Source organism: Brachyistius frenatus, unplaced genomic scaffold (assembly GCF_029030835.1).
Source record: "Brachyistius frenatus isolate BFR_SWC_R1_liver_20210118 unplaced genomic scaffold, ASM2903083v1 Contig_24, whole genome shotgun sequence".
In the NCBI taxonomy this organism is placed as follows: domain Eukaryota; kingdom Metazoa; phylum Chordata; class Actinopteri; family Embiotocidae; genus Brachyistius; species Brachyistius frenatus.
This window is the reverse complement of record NW_027210623.1, coordinates 3,733,064-3,747,493: the sequence shown is the minus strand read 5'-3', so window position 1 is coordinate 3,747,493 and position 14,430 is coordinate 3,733,064. Positions and strand designations below refer to the sequence as shown.

At 37.2% G+C, this 14,430-nt stretch overlaps 2 protein-coding genes across 6 annotated transcripts in view; one reads left to right on the top strand and one right to left on the bottom strand.

Annotated features, from left to right (window-relative positions):
* tdrd3 (tudor domain containing 3) overlaps positions 1 to 3,771 on the bottom strand; it is a 34,114-nt gene extending 30,343 nt beyond the window's left edge. For 4 of the 5 annotated variants that reach the window (XM_069697801.1, XM_069697800.1, XM_069697799.1 and 1 more), the window contains exons 1-4: positions 3,576 to 3,771; positions 2,818 to 2,902; positions 1,449 to 1,514; positions 556 to 716 (exon numbers count right to left, since the gene is read on the bottom strand). In XM_069697801.1, the coding sequence (XP_069553902.1) occupies positions 556 to 716; positions 1,449 to 1,514; positions 2,818 to 2,902; positions 3,576 to 3,613 (350 nt within the window). In that variant the 5' untranslated portion in view covers positions 3,614 to 3,771. Of the gene's footprint in view, positions 1 to 38; positions 447 to 555; positions 717 to 1,448; positions 1,515 to 2,817; positions 2,903 to 3,575 lie in introns of those variants that run through there. The other variant, XM_069697803.1, reaches the window with a different exon arrangement.
* Positions 3,772 to 8,753: 4,982 nt separating this feature from the next.
* Positions 8,754 to 14,430, top strand: part of LOC138620524 (protein diaphanous homolog 3-like) — a 154,529-nt gene continuing 148,852 nt past the window's right edge. Inside the window, exon 1 of the mRNA XM_069697797.1 lies at positions 8,754 to 8,927. Coding sequence (XP_069553898.1) covers positions 8,805 to 8,927 — 123 coding nt within the window. The 5' untranslated portion in view covers positions 8,754 to 8,804. The remainder of the gene's footprint in view (positions 8,928 to 14,430) is intronic.

Sequence of the window (14,430 nt, the reverse complement as noted above, 5' to 3'; positions counted from 1 at the left end):
CGCACACTGAAGCGGACACTTTCATAAGAGACACTAACCACCGCTGTTGGTAGCCGGGCGTGTGTGTGCCGCTCATAAAGAGGGGATTTGTTCTGTTCTCTCCTCTCTTCCCATCAGGAAGTCAAGGCCCACATTCTGGCCACTCCACCTGTACAGACTGGCTAGTCACCATGGCAGCAGTCACCAAGGCCACCGTTGCTTGGATGGAGATGCAATTAAGGCTGGGAATTGTTAGATCAGTTGCCACCACGTGGAAAGTGCAGATAAAGGGAAAATTCAGGCATGTGGTGGGGTGTGAGTGTTGACAGGGAGGTGGGGGAGGAGGGTGGGTGCAGAATCTTACACACTAGCTTTCAATATATGAGGAACTGGTTAAAGGCACCCTGTTTTTCCTGTATGTAGAGAGTAGAAATACATTTTGAACAATTTTTTTTTCTTCTTAAAAAAAGAAAAAAAGCCACCAAATGTTCTCAACACTTCCAAGACAATAAGATCACATTGCATCCTATTATTTGCACGAAACATTTTCCTAAAGGAAACAAAAGAGTTATATACCTGAGCTTCGACAGATGCTTGAACTCCAATCCAACACAGGTGGTGTGACCATCTGTCATTTGGAGGCGCAGCATTCGCGGCGCACCCTGGGACTCCTCGTGATCTTTAGGAGCCGAGATGTTTCTTACCTTCTGCACCTGGAGAACACATGGACCCTCCAACTGGCCATGTGCACAAAGACAACAAGAGAGTGTGGCTTGAAAGGCAATGCAGCAGCATGCGGGGGAGGACCGCTACGGCCAAACACAGGAGAAAACTCCAGGAGTTTCAGTATGAATTCAGGATTAACTAAATCTCAAAACTAAATCTTTTCTCTTCAGCATACTTGTTTCTTTGGTCCTCAAAATTGCTTCATGACTTGCTTTTGGATTGACAGTGACCATTTTGTTTAAAAGCGCCTCACTCAAATAATAATTTCTGTGAAAAGAAATTTGTAAGTGCAATCTACATTCAGCTCTACAACTGTATGTAGTGCAGCGCTATTTTAGAAGCCCAGATGGCATTCACTCTTTGAAGCATACTATAGGAGGCCGAGTGTATTGCCAGGGTAACATGAGTGTGCCTCATATTTTGTGCCTCATATTTTGTGCCTGAAGGGGAACAGGAAGTAAAAATACATATAATTACAGGTTTTAATATTTGAAAGCTATTTTTTTCCTTCTCCAGCTGCTCAACCCTAGTTTTGCAGATGAAGCGGCAGTTGTTTGGTCCTCATTTGTCAGTGTGTTAGGGCCATCTAGTGGCACTCATGGGGACTGCATTGCAGTTGTTCATTTGAATCTGCACTGAGTTGACTTTCAGCCGTGTAATAACATTGGCTGTCACGCATCATTTCCCAGAGTTTCATAAATGTAGCTATGAAATGGCTGTATGAGAATTTCAGTACCACTCACCTTCTCAGTTCTCCCACTATTGATGTCAGATGGTAGAAATTTTCTCCCAATAGGTCTAAGATCACTCTGCAAAGGATATACAGCTTGATTAGAAAGAAATACATAACAATCAAAATTAAAATACTTTGACTGAAGCTACTTATCAACACGTTACAACCTTTCACTTTGAGATCTCAATCCCAGAAATTAAAACCATGGAGCCAGAGACAAGTAATGATGCCTGTGTGCACGATTAGCCAAATGTGCCATAGTTGCAGTACCATACAGTACATACTATATGGTGTAATATATGGTGTCATTTTGAAATATATGGTTCAGGTACACTACAATTAAAATTCCAATTAATATTAATATTTTACAAAGTTATGTATTTTCCAACCATCTAATAGGACTTTAAATTTCCTTGTAACCTACATGAAGATGAACTGTTCCGTCTGCAGACGGGTCTGTCACCCATCATTTTGTTCACCGTCTCTAAACATCTTTTATTTTGCCAGAACAACTAAAAGAACTAATTTCTTCTTTGTATTGAAGCTTCAATAAAAAAAAATCTCAAAACACAATTATTATACAAATAAATGCTGCAGGAAATGCTCTGCTAACAGACCAATATAACTGTTTTATTAGCAGAGCAACATTGCTGATGACAAGACAAGCTCTACCTCAAGGTTACTACACGCCTGTGATGCAGTAATATGTTCAAGTGCAGTCTGACATCTTTTGGCAGCGTTACAGGCCAAAACTTAAAGGTTAAAGCTTTTTACAGTAAATGCATCGTCTGTATCTTTGTCCTTTTAAACTGTTAAGAGAAATACATTTATAATTGACTATTTACGGTTCTTCCTGATACATTTTTTTTGGTCACTTATCCACCTAAAGGATCCTTTCATTTTTCTGAATGCACACAATTATCATTATTATTAATCTTAAGAGCTTCAATATGTTATCACACTATGCCATGAAATATATTACATTTCTGTTTTTTTCTGATATGATTTTAGGTGGTGGGTAATAAAGTGGATTTAAACCGACTGAAGACAAAGGATGATGTGAAGGTGCAAGATCAGCGCTGAAGATGGATCGAGCCATTGTTGGGTCTGAAAATAGTGCTTCATAAATTGAAATTAATTCTTAATTAGTAAATAGATTAAAAAAAATGCATCTTTTTTTAATAAACATGTAATGTGACTGTGTGTCTGTAAATACCTAAAAAGCAGTCTGTACTCTTTATAACCATTTCCCATTACAACTCAGTGCAAACCAACGCATTGTTGAATATAGGATCCGCACGCTGCCGCAAAAAGACCAAGCAGACTGCTGCTGTGCTGCAGAAGCGTGCATGTTAAAAAGTCGCCAGATGAAAACTTACATCGAGTGCAATGCGAATGATGTCACTGTGTGTGACTTTCTCAGCAGATCCTTTCAGCTCTGCGATGCCTTCGTCACTGAGGTACCTGTGACGTAACGAACAGGGTGGAGACCAAAAGTTAATTAGGTTGGCAGCAGCTCCAAGTAGTTTCAGGTTTGACATGCAAAACAACGAGCGAGTTACACCATTAAAAACCATTTAGAAAAAATAAATAAAAGACCAAGATAGTAAACATAGGTCTGTTTCATACGTATAGATGTTGATATATCATGTCTCGTATTATTAGCCTGAGAAACCGCGAGACTCCAGAAGAGGGATCACCTCATTGACAAAAAAAAAAAAACACAAAAAAAACATGGGGAGTTAATGAGTGTTTATATTTGGATGATGTGGAGATCTACGTGGGGCTGCAGGCAGCACTTTGCCATACAGAGTATAACCAAGGCCGTCCTTAACTTTCAAAAGAATTACACATTTCCTTTTTGACCGACTGTCGGTTAACGCGACATGTCGCGTCCGTCTGCATTATGATGATAGCGTGCTAAACGTAGGAGCCGATTAACCTCGCTGCTCAAGTTAAGATAGCTTCGGATTCACTAAAGGCAACGTACATACGTTACCACAACCCGCACAATCGACACCGGTCGGCTGAACTTTGGGATTATGTTGTAAAGTCTTGAGTTTATTTGCCAAAAACACCAAACGTGCAACCTCAGTAAGTCAGCTAGCTCTCTGACATTAGCCGCCGTGCTACCTACCAGCCCTCTTTGGTCAGGGAATCTGTCAAATCCGCCATTTTCGTCCAAACTGTGGATGTGTAAGTTGACGACTCCGACGGTTTCAAAGTGAGTACACTTGAATAACGACTATCTGATTCTGCAATACATGTTCTGTTGCTAACAAAGCTCGCTAATGTGAGAACTGAACGACCCGACGGCGCATACGTCACCGACCGAGACGCGTCGGGCAAAGTATGGAATGCCGAAAGGGTCAAAACTGATTTTATTCGCGTTATATTCTTGTAGGTAGGTAGGTAGGTAGGTATTTACAATTGTAATTGTTTTTCATCGGAAGATAACGCTTTAAGGAAGACCTTTTGTGATATAATGACGCAAGTTGCATCATCAATATTAAGTTTACATCCAATAATGAATGTTGAGTTTGTTGAGAGCAAGCACAAAAGTAACTAAGTACAGTTAGGTACTGTAATAAAGTAGGCTACAATATAGCCAAATATAAATTAAGAAAAACGATATTTGAAAGTTCCTGTGGGTCTAAATTGAGTGTTAATGAATAGTACTTTAAGTTATTCCTTGATTCAAAAATAAAGCTAAACTCACATTTTATAAAGTAGGGGAGACTTTGCAGGCAGAACAAATTATTACTTTTGTGTTGAATCTGAGTCATTATTAGTTTTAAACATTTCAGTTGCCCTTGTCAACAACGTGTTTCACTGTGCTTTAAAAATGCATTATGTTCAAGCCACAAAGTTGTTAAAGCAAAGTCTTCAATAATCCCTTGTGTCATATTGTTAATGGTGCAATTTTGGCTGTGGAACAGTCAAACGTGGAAGGAATTTAATTCTACTCTTTACCTATTTCTACGATGTGTCTAAAAAGCCATTGTAATCCAGTTCAGTGTCTCCACTTCTTGGCCTGAGCTTTGGGCTGACAAGCAGTTTGTGGGCATTTAAAGAAATCCAAGTGGACTGTCAAGATGACGAATCACAAAAGGCCCAACCCACAAATCAGCATTGGCATTATTAACAAAGCTCAGACACACAGGAGCAATACTGTAGATCCCAATAACATATTGATATGCCAGTCCATCACCGTCTCAGAAATTCCCCCGTGCTAGAAACCACTGTTCAGGTTACGTCATATGTGGTTCTTTTTTACAGGAAACTCTTTTGTTGGCTTGACTGTTGTTCAGTGTGTTTAAATTTTTTTTTGAAAAAACATTATCTTGCCCTTTTTCTTCCAGGTTTGAGGAAGCACAGTGGGTATTTAACAGTTTTTTGTTCTGTAAACAACTGACTTACTGTTGTCATGGATATAATGAAAGAGACCTATACTCAACCATGTGTAAAAATCAAAACACTGAGATACATTGATGCATGTGATGGTGACAAATAATGTCCAGTTATTAGTAGCATTATTCATGAACCTTAGTGTGATCATTTTTAACCAGGGATTTCATATCAGTGGGTCTGATATTGCATTCTAAATGACTTTTTGGGATATATGAGATGGTGCTGTAGCAAAATTAGTTTGAGCAGTGATATGTGTTCCCTATTATTAAATTAAGAAACCTCTGAACCAAGTGTTTTTATCATGTTTGGTGGTTTTATAGTAAAAAACATTAAATCCATTTCTTTTGCAACCATTTCAGAATGCGTATGCATTTATACTACTGTAAAGGACGTGTTAATGACTAATGGCAATATGTAATTTGCAAGATTTAAAAGAGAAAACATCAACCTGCCATGTTTTAGTTATCAGTGAATCAAAACCCAGGATTGTAGTGCAGTGATGCCATTTAATAAAAAAAACACAAGATGGCAGTATATGCACATTGAAATGTTAAAACCTGATCTTATCTCCATATGGATGTTGAACAACATTTAGAAGAAAAATTCTAAAGTGAATATTTTTTTCTTCAAATCATTAATAATCATTCTATACAAAACAGACAGTATTCAACATTGCTTGCTTGCATTCCTTATATACAACTTGTGACTTAAAAAATGTAGAATTGTGTTGTTCCTGATGCAACCACTTAAGTAAAATCACATGTTTTGTGAGGATACAACTGATTTATACATAAAAACATGTAAAACATCTCTGCCCACATCATTCTTCAAAAACCTGTGCAAAAAAGGAAACATTTCAAATCTGTTGTTGCCTAGAAATTGATTGACACAATAATGTAAACAGGAAAACAAGTCTGATTTTTTTTCTTGAAACTCATTTTTAACAACAATATCTTTAAAATTTTGCCTTTTTTTAAAAATATGTTTATGCAATGAAAATGTTGATTTGAAATGCTTATTTCAATGAAGCACACAGAATTCCTTTACAAAAACATTCAAACTCATTCAGATAGATTTTCTGTGTGTGGGATGTTTAAAAAGCCAAGAGCAATTTAATTATCAATAGAAGGGAATTTTAAATTTATATTATTTTGGCCTTTGGGGGTTTGATTGTATATCCCTGTGGCAATTTTTTAACCGATTTTTAAGGCTTGATCTCTTATTGTCTGAGAGGATTAGCGGGGCACAATTCCACGAAGCTTGTGTTTGGCCAGATGAAGAGTGTTAGCACATTGCTGGCAGTCATGCAGATAGTTTCCCAGGGATTGAAGGAATAACGGTCTTTCACGATAACAAGATTTCAAGAGGTTGTAGTCAAAGAAAGTCCAATTTGATTTCATAGCTGAAGGTTTCATTCAATTGTGACAATTGACTTGGTGATTTTTTTTTTTTTTACCAATTTAAAGTGCACATGGCAGAACTGTTTCCAGCCAATCACATATGAGCCATAATTGCACAAATCACCATCAGTGTGTCAGTTTACCTGCGTGATATTTCTCCCCAGTATTTAGTTTTTGCAGGCTGACACAGGAATAAAAGGGGCATAATGTAACTGAATCACTGCTTCACTTGTCAAAGATGATGCTCAAAATATGGAGAAAATTACATGAGCAAAGAGACAACTAAAATCTATTGCCTGTTGCTGGTTTTCAATGGAGGCTAATGTATTTTTTTTTTCTTTCAAGAGACTGTCAATCAAACTGTTGTTAAAGGTGCAACTGTCGGTAGGTTACATGTCTTATTGTCATGTGACTCAGTGCTAAGGGTTTTGTAAAGTACTGGCATGGACCCAGCTGTCTGGAGGCACTAAGGATGTGGAAAGGTTAATGCGACTTATGGACTTTTATTTTCAGTCGTCCTCAGGAGTAAAATTCAACAGGACCAAACTGATGTGTTAATGTCAAGCATACGGCGGTTTACAAAGAGCAATCATTGTCAATATTCCACACAATTAATAGATTCACCTATAATTCATGAGTTTCATTAACAGAGGCATAAATGTTTCATAGTGGTTGACTTTACATTGAAGAACTGTCTCTGGTCCTTCAGGGAGCAAATTGTGTTTTGAATGGAGCACACAAGAAGGATCTCACAAAAGTTTCTGATAGTTGCATCACATTACCTTGTTGCTGTTGCATCACACGAGGTATTTGGGATTTTATTCTAACTATGACTTACCTTTAAATTGCAAAGCAAGGCTGAAAAACAACAGTGTAAAGCACTTTCAGTATCCCATGCATTAAATTATTGATGATCTTATAAATTCCATGAGAGATAAATAATTTGTTGGATCCAGGAAATGTTACAAAGTAGGACGTGGAAAGGGGAAGATACAAATTACCTGGCAAGTGATGACTGCTGCTCATGTTTTTTTTTATTTTCTCATACATTGTCTTCATAAAGACAGTAGTCATTCAATTTAAAACTTAACCTAACTAAACCTGCACATCATTTTGGGCCTATTATTGGGTGTCACTATGAGTGTCTGTAAAACAATCATCAATCAATTATTCCTAAATCTTGTTCACCATGCAAGACTACAGTAAACTTTGAGGTTAATGTTCATAATTGTGCATATTCTAGTCTTGTTAGATGTGTTTGTGTTTTGTTGTTAGCTAGAGGAGACTCTCAGTATCGCTCTTAAAGTTACTACTTTTTTTTGCAACTTGTATGGTAGATAATTAATGTTTATTAAAATGTTCCTTGTGGGATAATATACATTGTGAAGCTGCAAAGTTATTTAAGGTGTAATTTTTATGAATGTAGACTAACTGTAACCACGTCTACTCGCACCCTGGTGGAGTATATTTGTAATTGAATTTCGTAATGTAGGAAAGCCTAGAAGATGAACAGCAGCCAGAGCTTTAAAACGTGTTGCTCTACCAACAACTAGGCTACAGTTTGAAATAAGCTCTGGTTTTTATTTTATTTATATTTATTTATTTATTGTGGTTTATGTTTGTATGTTACGATTATTAAACCCAGAAATTATTTTTATGTTTTTACTTTTTTCCAGTCATTATTTAATTTTATGTTATGAATGAGTTTGAAAAACTACTCAGTATCTGTACCAGAAAAATCCTCTTTGCAAGCCAAAAAAAAAAAAAAAAAAAAAATCATCCCATTTGAAAATTAAGCAATGTAAAGGAGAGAAAAAGATAAACCTTTTTGCAACCAAGGGAGACCCCGACTAAATAAACCATCGCATCTACGGGAGATTCAGGTTTTACAAAACGAACAACCCTAAAATGAAGTAACGCTGATTGTCGGCCAATCAGGTGTATTTTAACTGTAAACAAAAGGGGCTGGACCAATGACGACTCGAGTTTTGTGGCTCAGCGAATGCTATTGGTTTAAATTAAACATGCGGAGGTGACGTCGTCAGCGCGCGGGTCTATCAAAAAAACTTATCTGCCCTTAACTTTATTCTGCTGACGCTTCAACAGCTCCTTGTGATGACCTCAGCCTTGCAGTTAACGGCAGGATACATTTTTTTTTGTCAGTGGCGAAAAACAAAAAACAAACCCCGTTTTATGCGTTTTATGCCGCACTTCTTCCGGAAACTTAAGCGTGACGTGAAACTCCATAAATTGGATTAGCGCGAAGTAAAGCCGTCGGTGAACGATAGTGGAGCGAACTTGCTAGCTAGCTAAACGGACCGCTGGGACCGTTTTGACCTCTGTTTTTTTTTTTATTTTTATTTTATCGAAACGGTCGTATTTTTTTTTATTTATGTATATTTTTTTTTTTATTTATTATTATTTTTTTTTTTACAGCTATGAGTTAACCAACGCTTGCTTTTCCCTCACCACTTTTGTGCGCTAACGTTACCTAAATTAAAAACAAACAAACAAGGTTTACGTCTCGAGTATCTTAATCAGGTCATTAGGTTAACATGGATAGTTATAGTCAGCGATTTGAATCCACCGCAGGCCGAGACAGTAAAGCCCAAAAGAAGAAGGGCTCTTCTCACCACGGCGCCTCATGTTACGATGAAGGAGACCGCAAACCAAAGTTTGTAAGTACGACACATTCAACTTGGGGAAAAAAAAACAAAAAAGGGTTGATTTTATTCTGTCTGTATGGTACACAAAGCATTGGATACAACTCAAAACAATCACATGGAGGGACGGAGACACTCCCTTAAGTTGTCCTAAACTCTTGTCCTCTCAGTTTCTGTCCCAGCCCTTAATGTCATTCCTCTTGTCTGCGATACAACCAGTGGACACCAAACATACAAACACGGGAAAGGACAACACCCTCAAAGAAAACGGGTCTGCTAGAGCTATGACAGGTTGTCCTCCCCCCCTCCCCCATATGACGGTGTATAACACCACGTTGCCTTGAAGGGTATATAAGTGACCTGGAATTTATTTATAAAAACTGCCCTTTTTTTTTTTTTTTATTTTTATCCCATCCTAGTAAACTTGGGCTCCAACCAGAATACCAGTGATGTGTCATGCCTGTGTAATGTGGTCCCTTAACACGTAAATGTTATGTCCCTTGCAGACAAAATGCCTTTCCAGAATATCTCTCCCAGTGAAGGACATTTATGCACAATGCAAACTTTACATTTTAGAGTTTTTTTTTTCTTTCTTTGCGAACTGTGACCTTGAATGTTTGTTGGCTTTGCTTTGCATGTAGGAAATCATATGGTTAAAATTAGCACAGGGTTTAGCCAACACTAATCCATGTGGTTCCTGCTACTACGAACCAATCAACATGCTGCCGGCCTGCTATTTGTCTGCTGTATTCTTCACTGATGTAATATGGAAACGTTGCTATTTAGACAAACCTCACTATTATTGGGATTCACAATTAGGGGGTTCTCACTTTTAAAACAGTTAGGCTTTTATTAACAAGACAGATGTCCCTCGCAGAAAGGAGACACGTGTATGACATGGATCTACTTAATGCACTCAGCCCACGTTTGACCCCATTCTGAGATTCATTCTTTGTTGCCAGCGTTCAGAGATCCAAGTCTACAACTGGAGTAAAGGTCTGGGCAGGGTCGTTTCCACCCAGACTGGTATCAATCACTCCCACTATGAGCTGTTGGCTAAATGTCTAATTTGTATTACCCTTCATAGAAACACCTGTTCGCCTGCTATTATGAATGTTAATTGCTGTATGAAAGTGGGGTTGCAATGTCAGGTTGGCTGAGATTGACTGACAACATGTATTTAACCTACGTCACTGCGCTGTGTCTGTCTGAAAGGAGGTAGCGTAAACAATATTCTCATTTTCCATACGGTACAGTGTATAAAAATTAAAGAAATTGAGGTTTTAACTGATGGTCTTTAAAATGAAGCAGTATATTGTCATACCTTTGGACTTTATGGTAACTTGGGATGGTCATTTTTCATTATTTGCCTGAGGTTTATCAGACTGTGTCTCATTGGCTGACTGGAATGCTGATCTTTGGCAATATGCCACCAAACTTGGGTAACATCTGATTTATTGAAAGTCTCTTGACAGATTCAGCATGACTGCACAAAACCCCGTAAAAGGATTTTTTAAATAGTGTTCCAGTAATAAATCCTTCCCATGTGTGCACATTACCAATTAGTAATGACAATGTTAAAGATGAAGAAAACAAGTGTCAGCAGAAAAAAGTAGACCTTGGTGGACCAGCGTGACCTTTGGAAGAAATTAAAAAAAAAATCACCCTCATTTCAAATACGCTAGTAACCGTTATATTTATATATGTTATGTTTGAGTAGATTAACACCTATCTCTGTTCAACTATATATAACATCCCATACATGGCCACCTCTCATATCTTGATTATGCTGACAAATAGGGTCGGCTTCTGATAGCTGGTTGCACTTTGGTCCAGTGCTCCTGTCAGTAAAATACCATCTTCTGTTAAGCTCAAATCTCTTAGGTGTTCTTTATAAGCAAACAAACTGGTTATGATTGCAGGATTGTCTTGTATAGCCAGTGTTGACCTTTGCTTTCCCTCGATAAAGATGACCAACATCATTGCAGTATATCAAATTATATCAGCTGTCGTTAACTAATGTTATTTTCTTATTGGCTCCACTGAAATTGTCTGTCTCCCCAAGTGGCTGGTTGTACAATCCCAAAGACTGTTTGTGAGAAAAGAGACACAATAAAAGTATAATCTTTACAGCAATTTCTTTTTATATATATATAAAATCAATATCAACATCAGTAAAATCTGAAAATTAAAATGTTATTTGACTAAAAAGCTAATAGGTTTTTGTTTGACCCATATCACCCACTTAATAGCTGTTAACTAGCTGTCTTTCATTTTTCCAGTTCTTCATTCCTAACTTCTGTTTTCCAAAAATAAACTTGCATCACTTCACACATCTATGATCTCCTGTTGGTTATACTACTATACTTGGTTTGGAAAAATGAACTTGGCATAATATTAGGGCATTTTTATTTATTTATAAATTCCTCAAAACAATGCAAAAGCCCTTTTTTTCCAAACTGAGTGTTGTGGTTTAACCAACAGGAGATCATTGATGTGTTGGTGAGTTTGGTTTCACTATTCTAAATACGTTTTCTGTTATTGGTGCAGCTCAGAGGACGGCTGGGTTTGATCAAAGTAGGGTTGTACCTCAATGTCTCCCTTCGTATGGTGGAAAGCAAACCTTTGTGTTTTAACATCGTTTTGTTAATGAGCTGTTGTTGTGAGAAATTCAAATTTGTCAATCTTTTTCCAACTTAACAGGAAATCGTGTTTCCTTGCGTATTCCTATCAAATGAGTACATTTGCTGTAACGTTACTGTGCTCATGTGATGTTGCACTCGGGTCTTTTTGGTGAATAACAATCCTAAACACATGATAACCTGTGCTTGGTTCTTTGTTGACATCTACCTGGTGCTTGTTGTTACAACTGTTGTGCTCCTATTAATCAGCTCAGTGCAAAGTTTCTCTTACATGCTTTACAGGTGAAGCGACTTGGATATTGTCAGGGAAGTTCTATTACTGCTCTGCAAAATTATATAACGTCAGTCATCTCCCCCTCCCGTCTCCAAATACATGTACTGTTACACCCCTAATTAACAGTGCAAAATATTGAATATGGCAATCATTTTACATCCCTGATGCAATATACCCATTTTATTTCATCCACTTAACTTTGTGCAAATTGCTGTGTTGAACACATGAAATGAAAATAGGCTGACAGAAGAGATACTGTGCACTCTTCAGTGAAAGGTAGTCATATGGGGGTTTGGTTGATTTAGCTGAAAGATTAAAGAAAATGCAGACTATGCGTAATTAAATCCTCATCATTGAAGAGCTGAACTATTATGTGAAATTTGTGAAAGCAAAGAAAAAGTCTGCCTGTCAGTCACAAACCCATTGATGAATACAGTACAATTTCGATGAATGTTAGGACATGTGCAACAGAGGAGGAGAAAGGTTTGGGGAAGAGAGGGGAACAAAGTAAGATTTCATAATAGTGACTTGAGTTTTTTGTATCATTCCACAATTTGTTGGGTTTCAGTACTGTACTTGTTTGTATACTGGCAACTCCATGATATGTCAGTTTTTAAATGTTATAATATGAATAGAAAATAATAATTGTTTTAGTTAGTAGAGAGTGTACTTCTCCCCTTTTATAGAATAGTTACTTGCTGCATGAATGTCAGGATTCCCCTTAGTTTTGTTCAAAATCTGCCCACCCTGGTGTAGCTTGTCAAAATGTCGGTATTGGAGATAAAAGTTTGACAGCTGTGTCACATTTCTTTTGACCATCTATCAACCTGATCATTGGAGACACTGATTTGAACATCAGGAATATGATGGGTCATTTGATTATTCTTTCATGTCAACTTTCAGTCAGCTTCTGTTTGAGTACTTTTTGAACAAAAATTCTGTTTTTAATCTATGAATACTCATCAGGCAGATGGCTCATTGACAGGTTGACATATTTCATTCCAGGCAATTGTATAGTAATTAAATACTGGTATGTCGCTGACGTTCTCCGTAGTCTGCTTTTGTGGTTAAGGGAGATTAAAACTTTCAATTCAGTATTTCATTGACAACATTTTAAAATGTAATCTTTTCTGTTCCTGTATCGATCTTCCAATCCTTATCAGGATTGTTCCTAATTGGAGAACCCGGATTCTCAAGTACAGATGGCAACTTCCCAAGAGGTCTACGGAAACAAACAAACAAAAAAAAGATGCACAAAATCTGCTACAGCCAAAAAAAACAGCAGGCAGAAGTTGCCCGACAGGCACTGAAGTAGCTGTTATACACAGATAACAACAGGCCAAATGCCAACCTCTTCCACTACACAAGTGGCTCCTTTATACAGTGGTGTGAAAAAGTGTTTGCCCCTTCATGATTTCTTATTTTGTTGCATGTTTGTCACACTTAAATGTTTCAGATCATCAAACAAATTTAAATATTAGTCAAAGATAACACAAGTAAACACAAAATGCAGTTTTTAAATGAAGGTTTTTATTATTAAGGGAGAAAAAAAAAATCAAAAGCCCACATGACCCTGTGTGAAAAGATGTGAAACTGCATTTTGTGTTTACTTGTGTTATCTTTGAATAATATTTAAATTTGTGTGATGATCTGAAACATTTAGGTGTGACAGACATGCAAAAAAAAAATTGGAAATCAGGAAGGGGGCAAACACTTTTTCACACCACTGTAACTTGTAGACAGGGCTTGTTGAGAGGTGGTTTTTGGGCAGCTGTAATGTTTAAATGATTTTCAAAATGAGTGTTGTTGATGTTGAACAAGAGACTTAGGTTTAGTAAATCTTGGGTTTAATGATCTGCTAAATGACCCCACTGTGCACGAAAAGGATTTTCTTTTTGTAGGGAAAGTTTTGCACCCACCTATTAGTAGTAACAGGCTGTTGATGAATGTGCAGCGATTTAGCTGTCATACACTGGGTCCATTAATAGCTGTGGAATATAGCCCTGAGTAGACCTTAACATCTTTGCAGGTTCAACTGTTCATGGAAATATAAACAATCACTGGACCAATTCAATCCTGATATATCAGTCCTGCTCAGACGTCTGTAAAAAAAAAAAAAAAAATCTATTTCCTGCTTCACGTTTGTGTTGTGTTTTGCTCTCCACTCCAGTTTTTGCACTGAGTGAATATGAACTCGGTAACACACTTCAGGCTGAAGGCTGGCTCTTTTTGAATTTCATGATGAGTGCAACCGAGATGTACAAAACAATACCAATATTTCACCGTTTTTATTTATTTCAGAATGGGCTGTATGCAGCAGAAATGGCCACCATAAATTCTAGTGAAATTAAGTGATTTTTTTTTTAAGTGCAGAATATGAAGAGACCAAAACATATTCAAGTCAAATATGTCTTTTCAAAATGGTATCTAAATAATTTGCTGTGGAGTGCTTTAAGGCTAAAAACATCTTTTATGCTATTTAAATCAGTTGCTTTATGAATCCTGATTTGTTTTTGTTTCTGCTCCCCACATACAGCACTTACAGTTTAGAAACCTCACAGATGACGTGGTAAGATTTGAGGAACTTGTGTTTTCTCTTGTC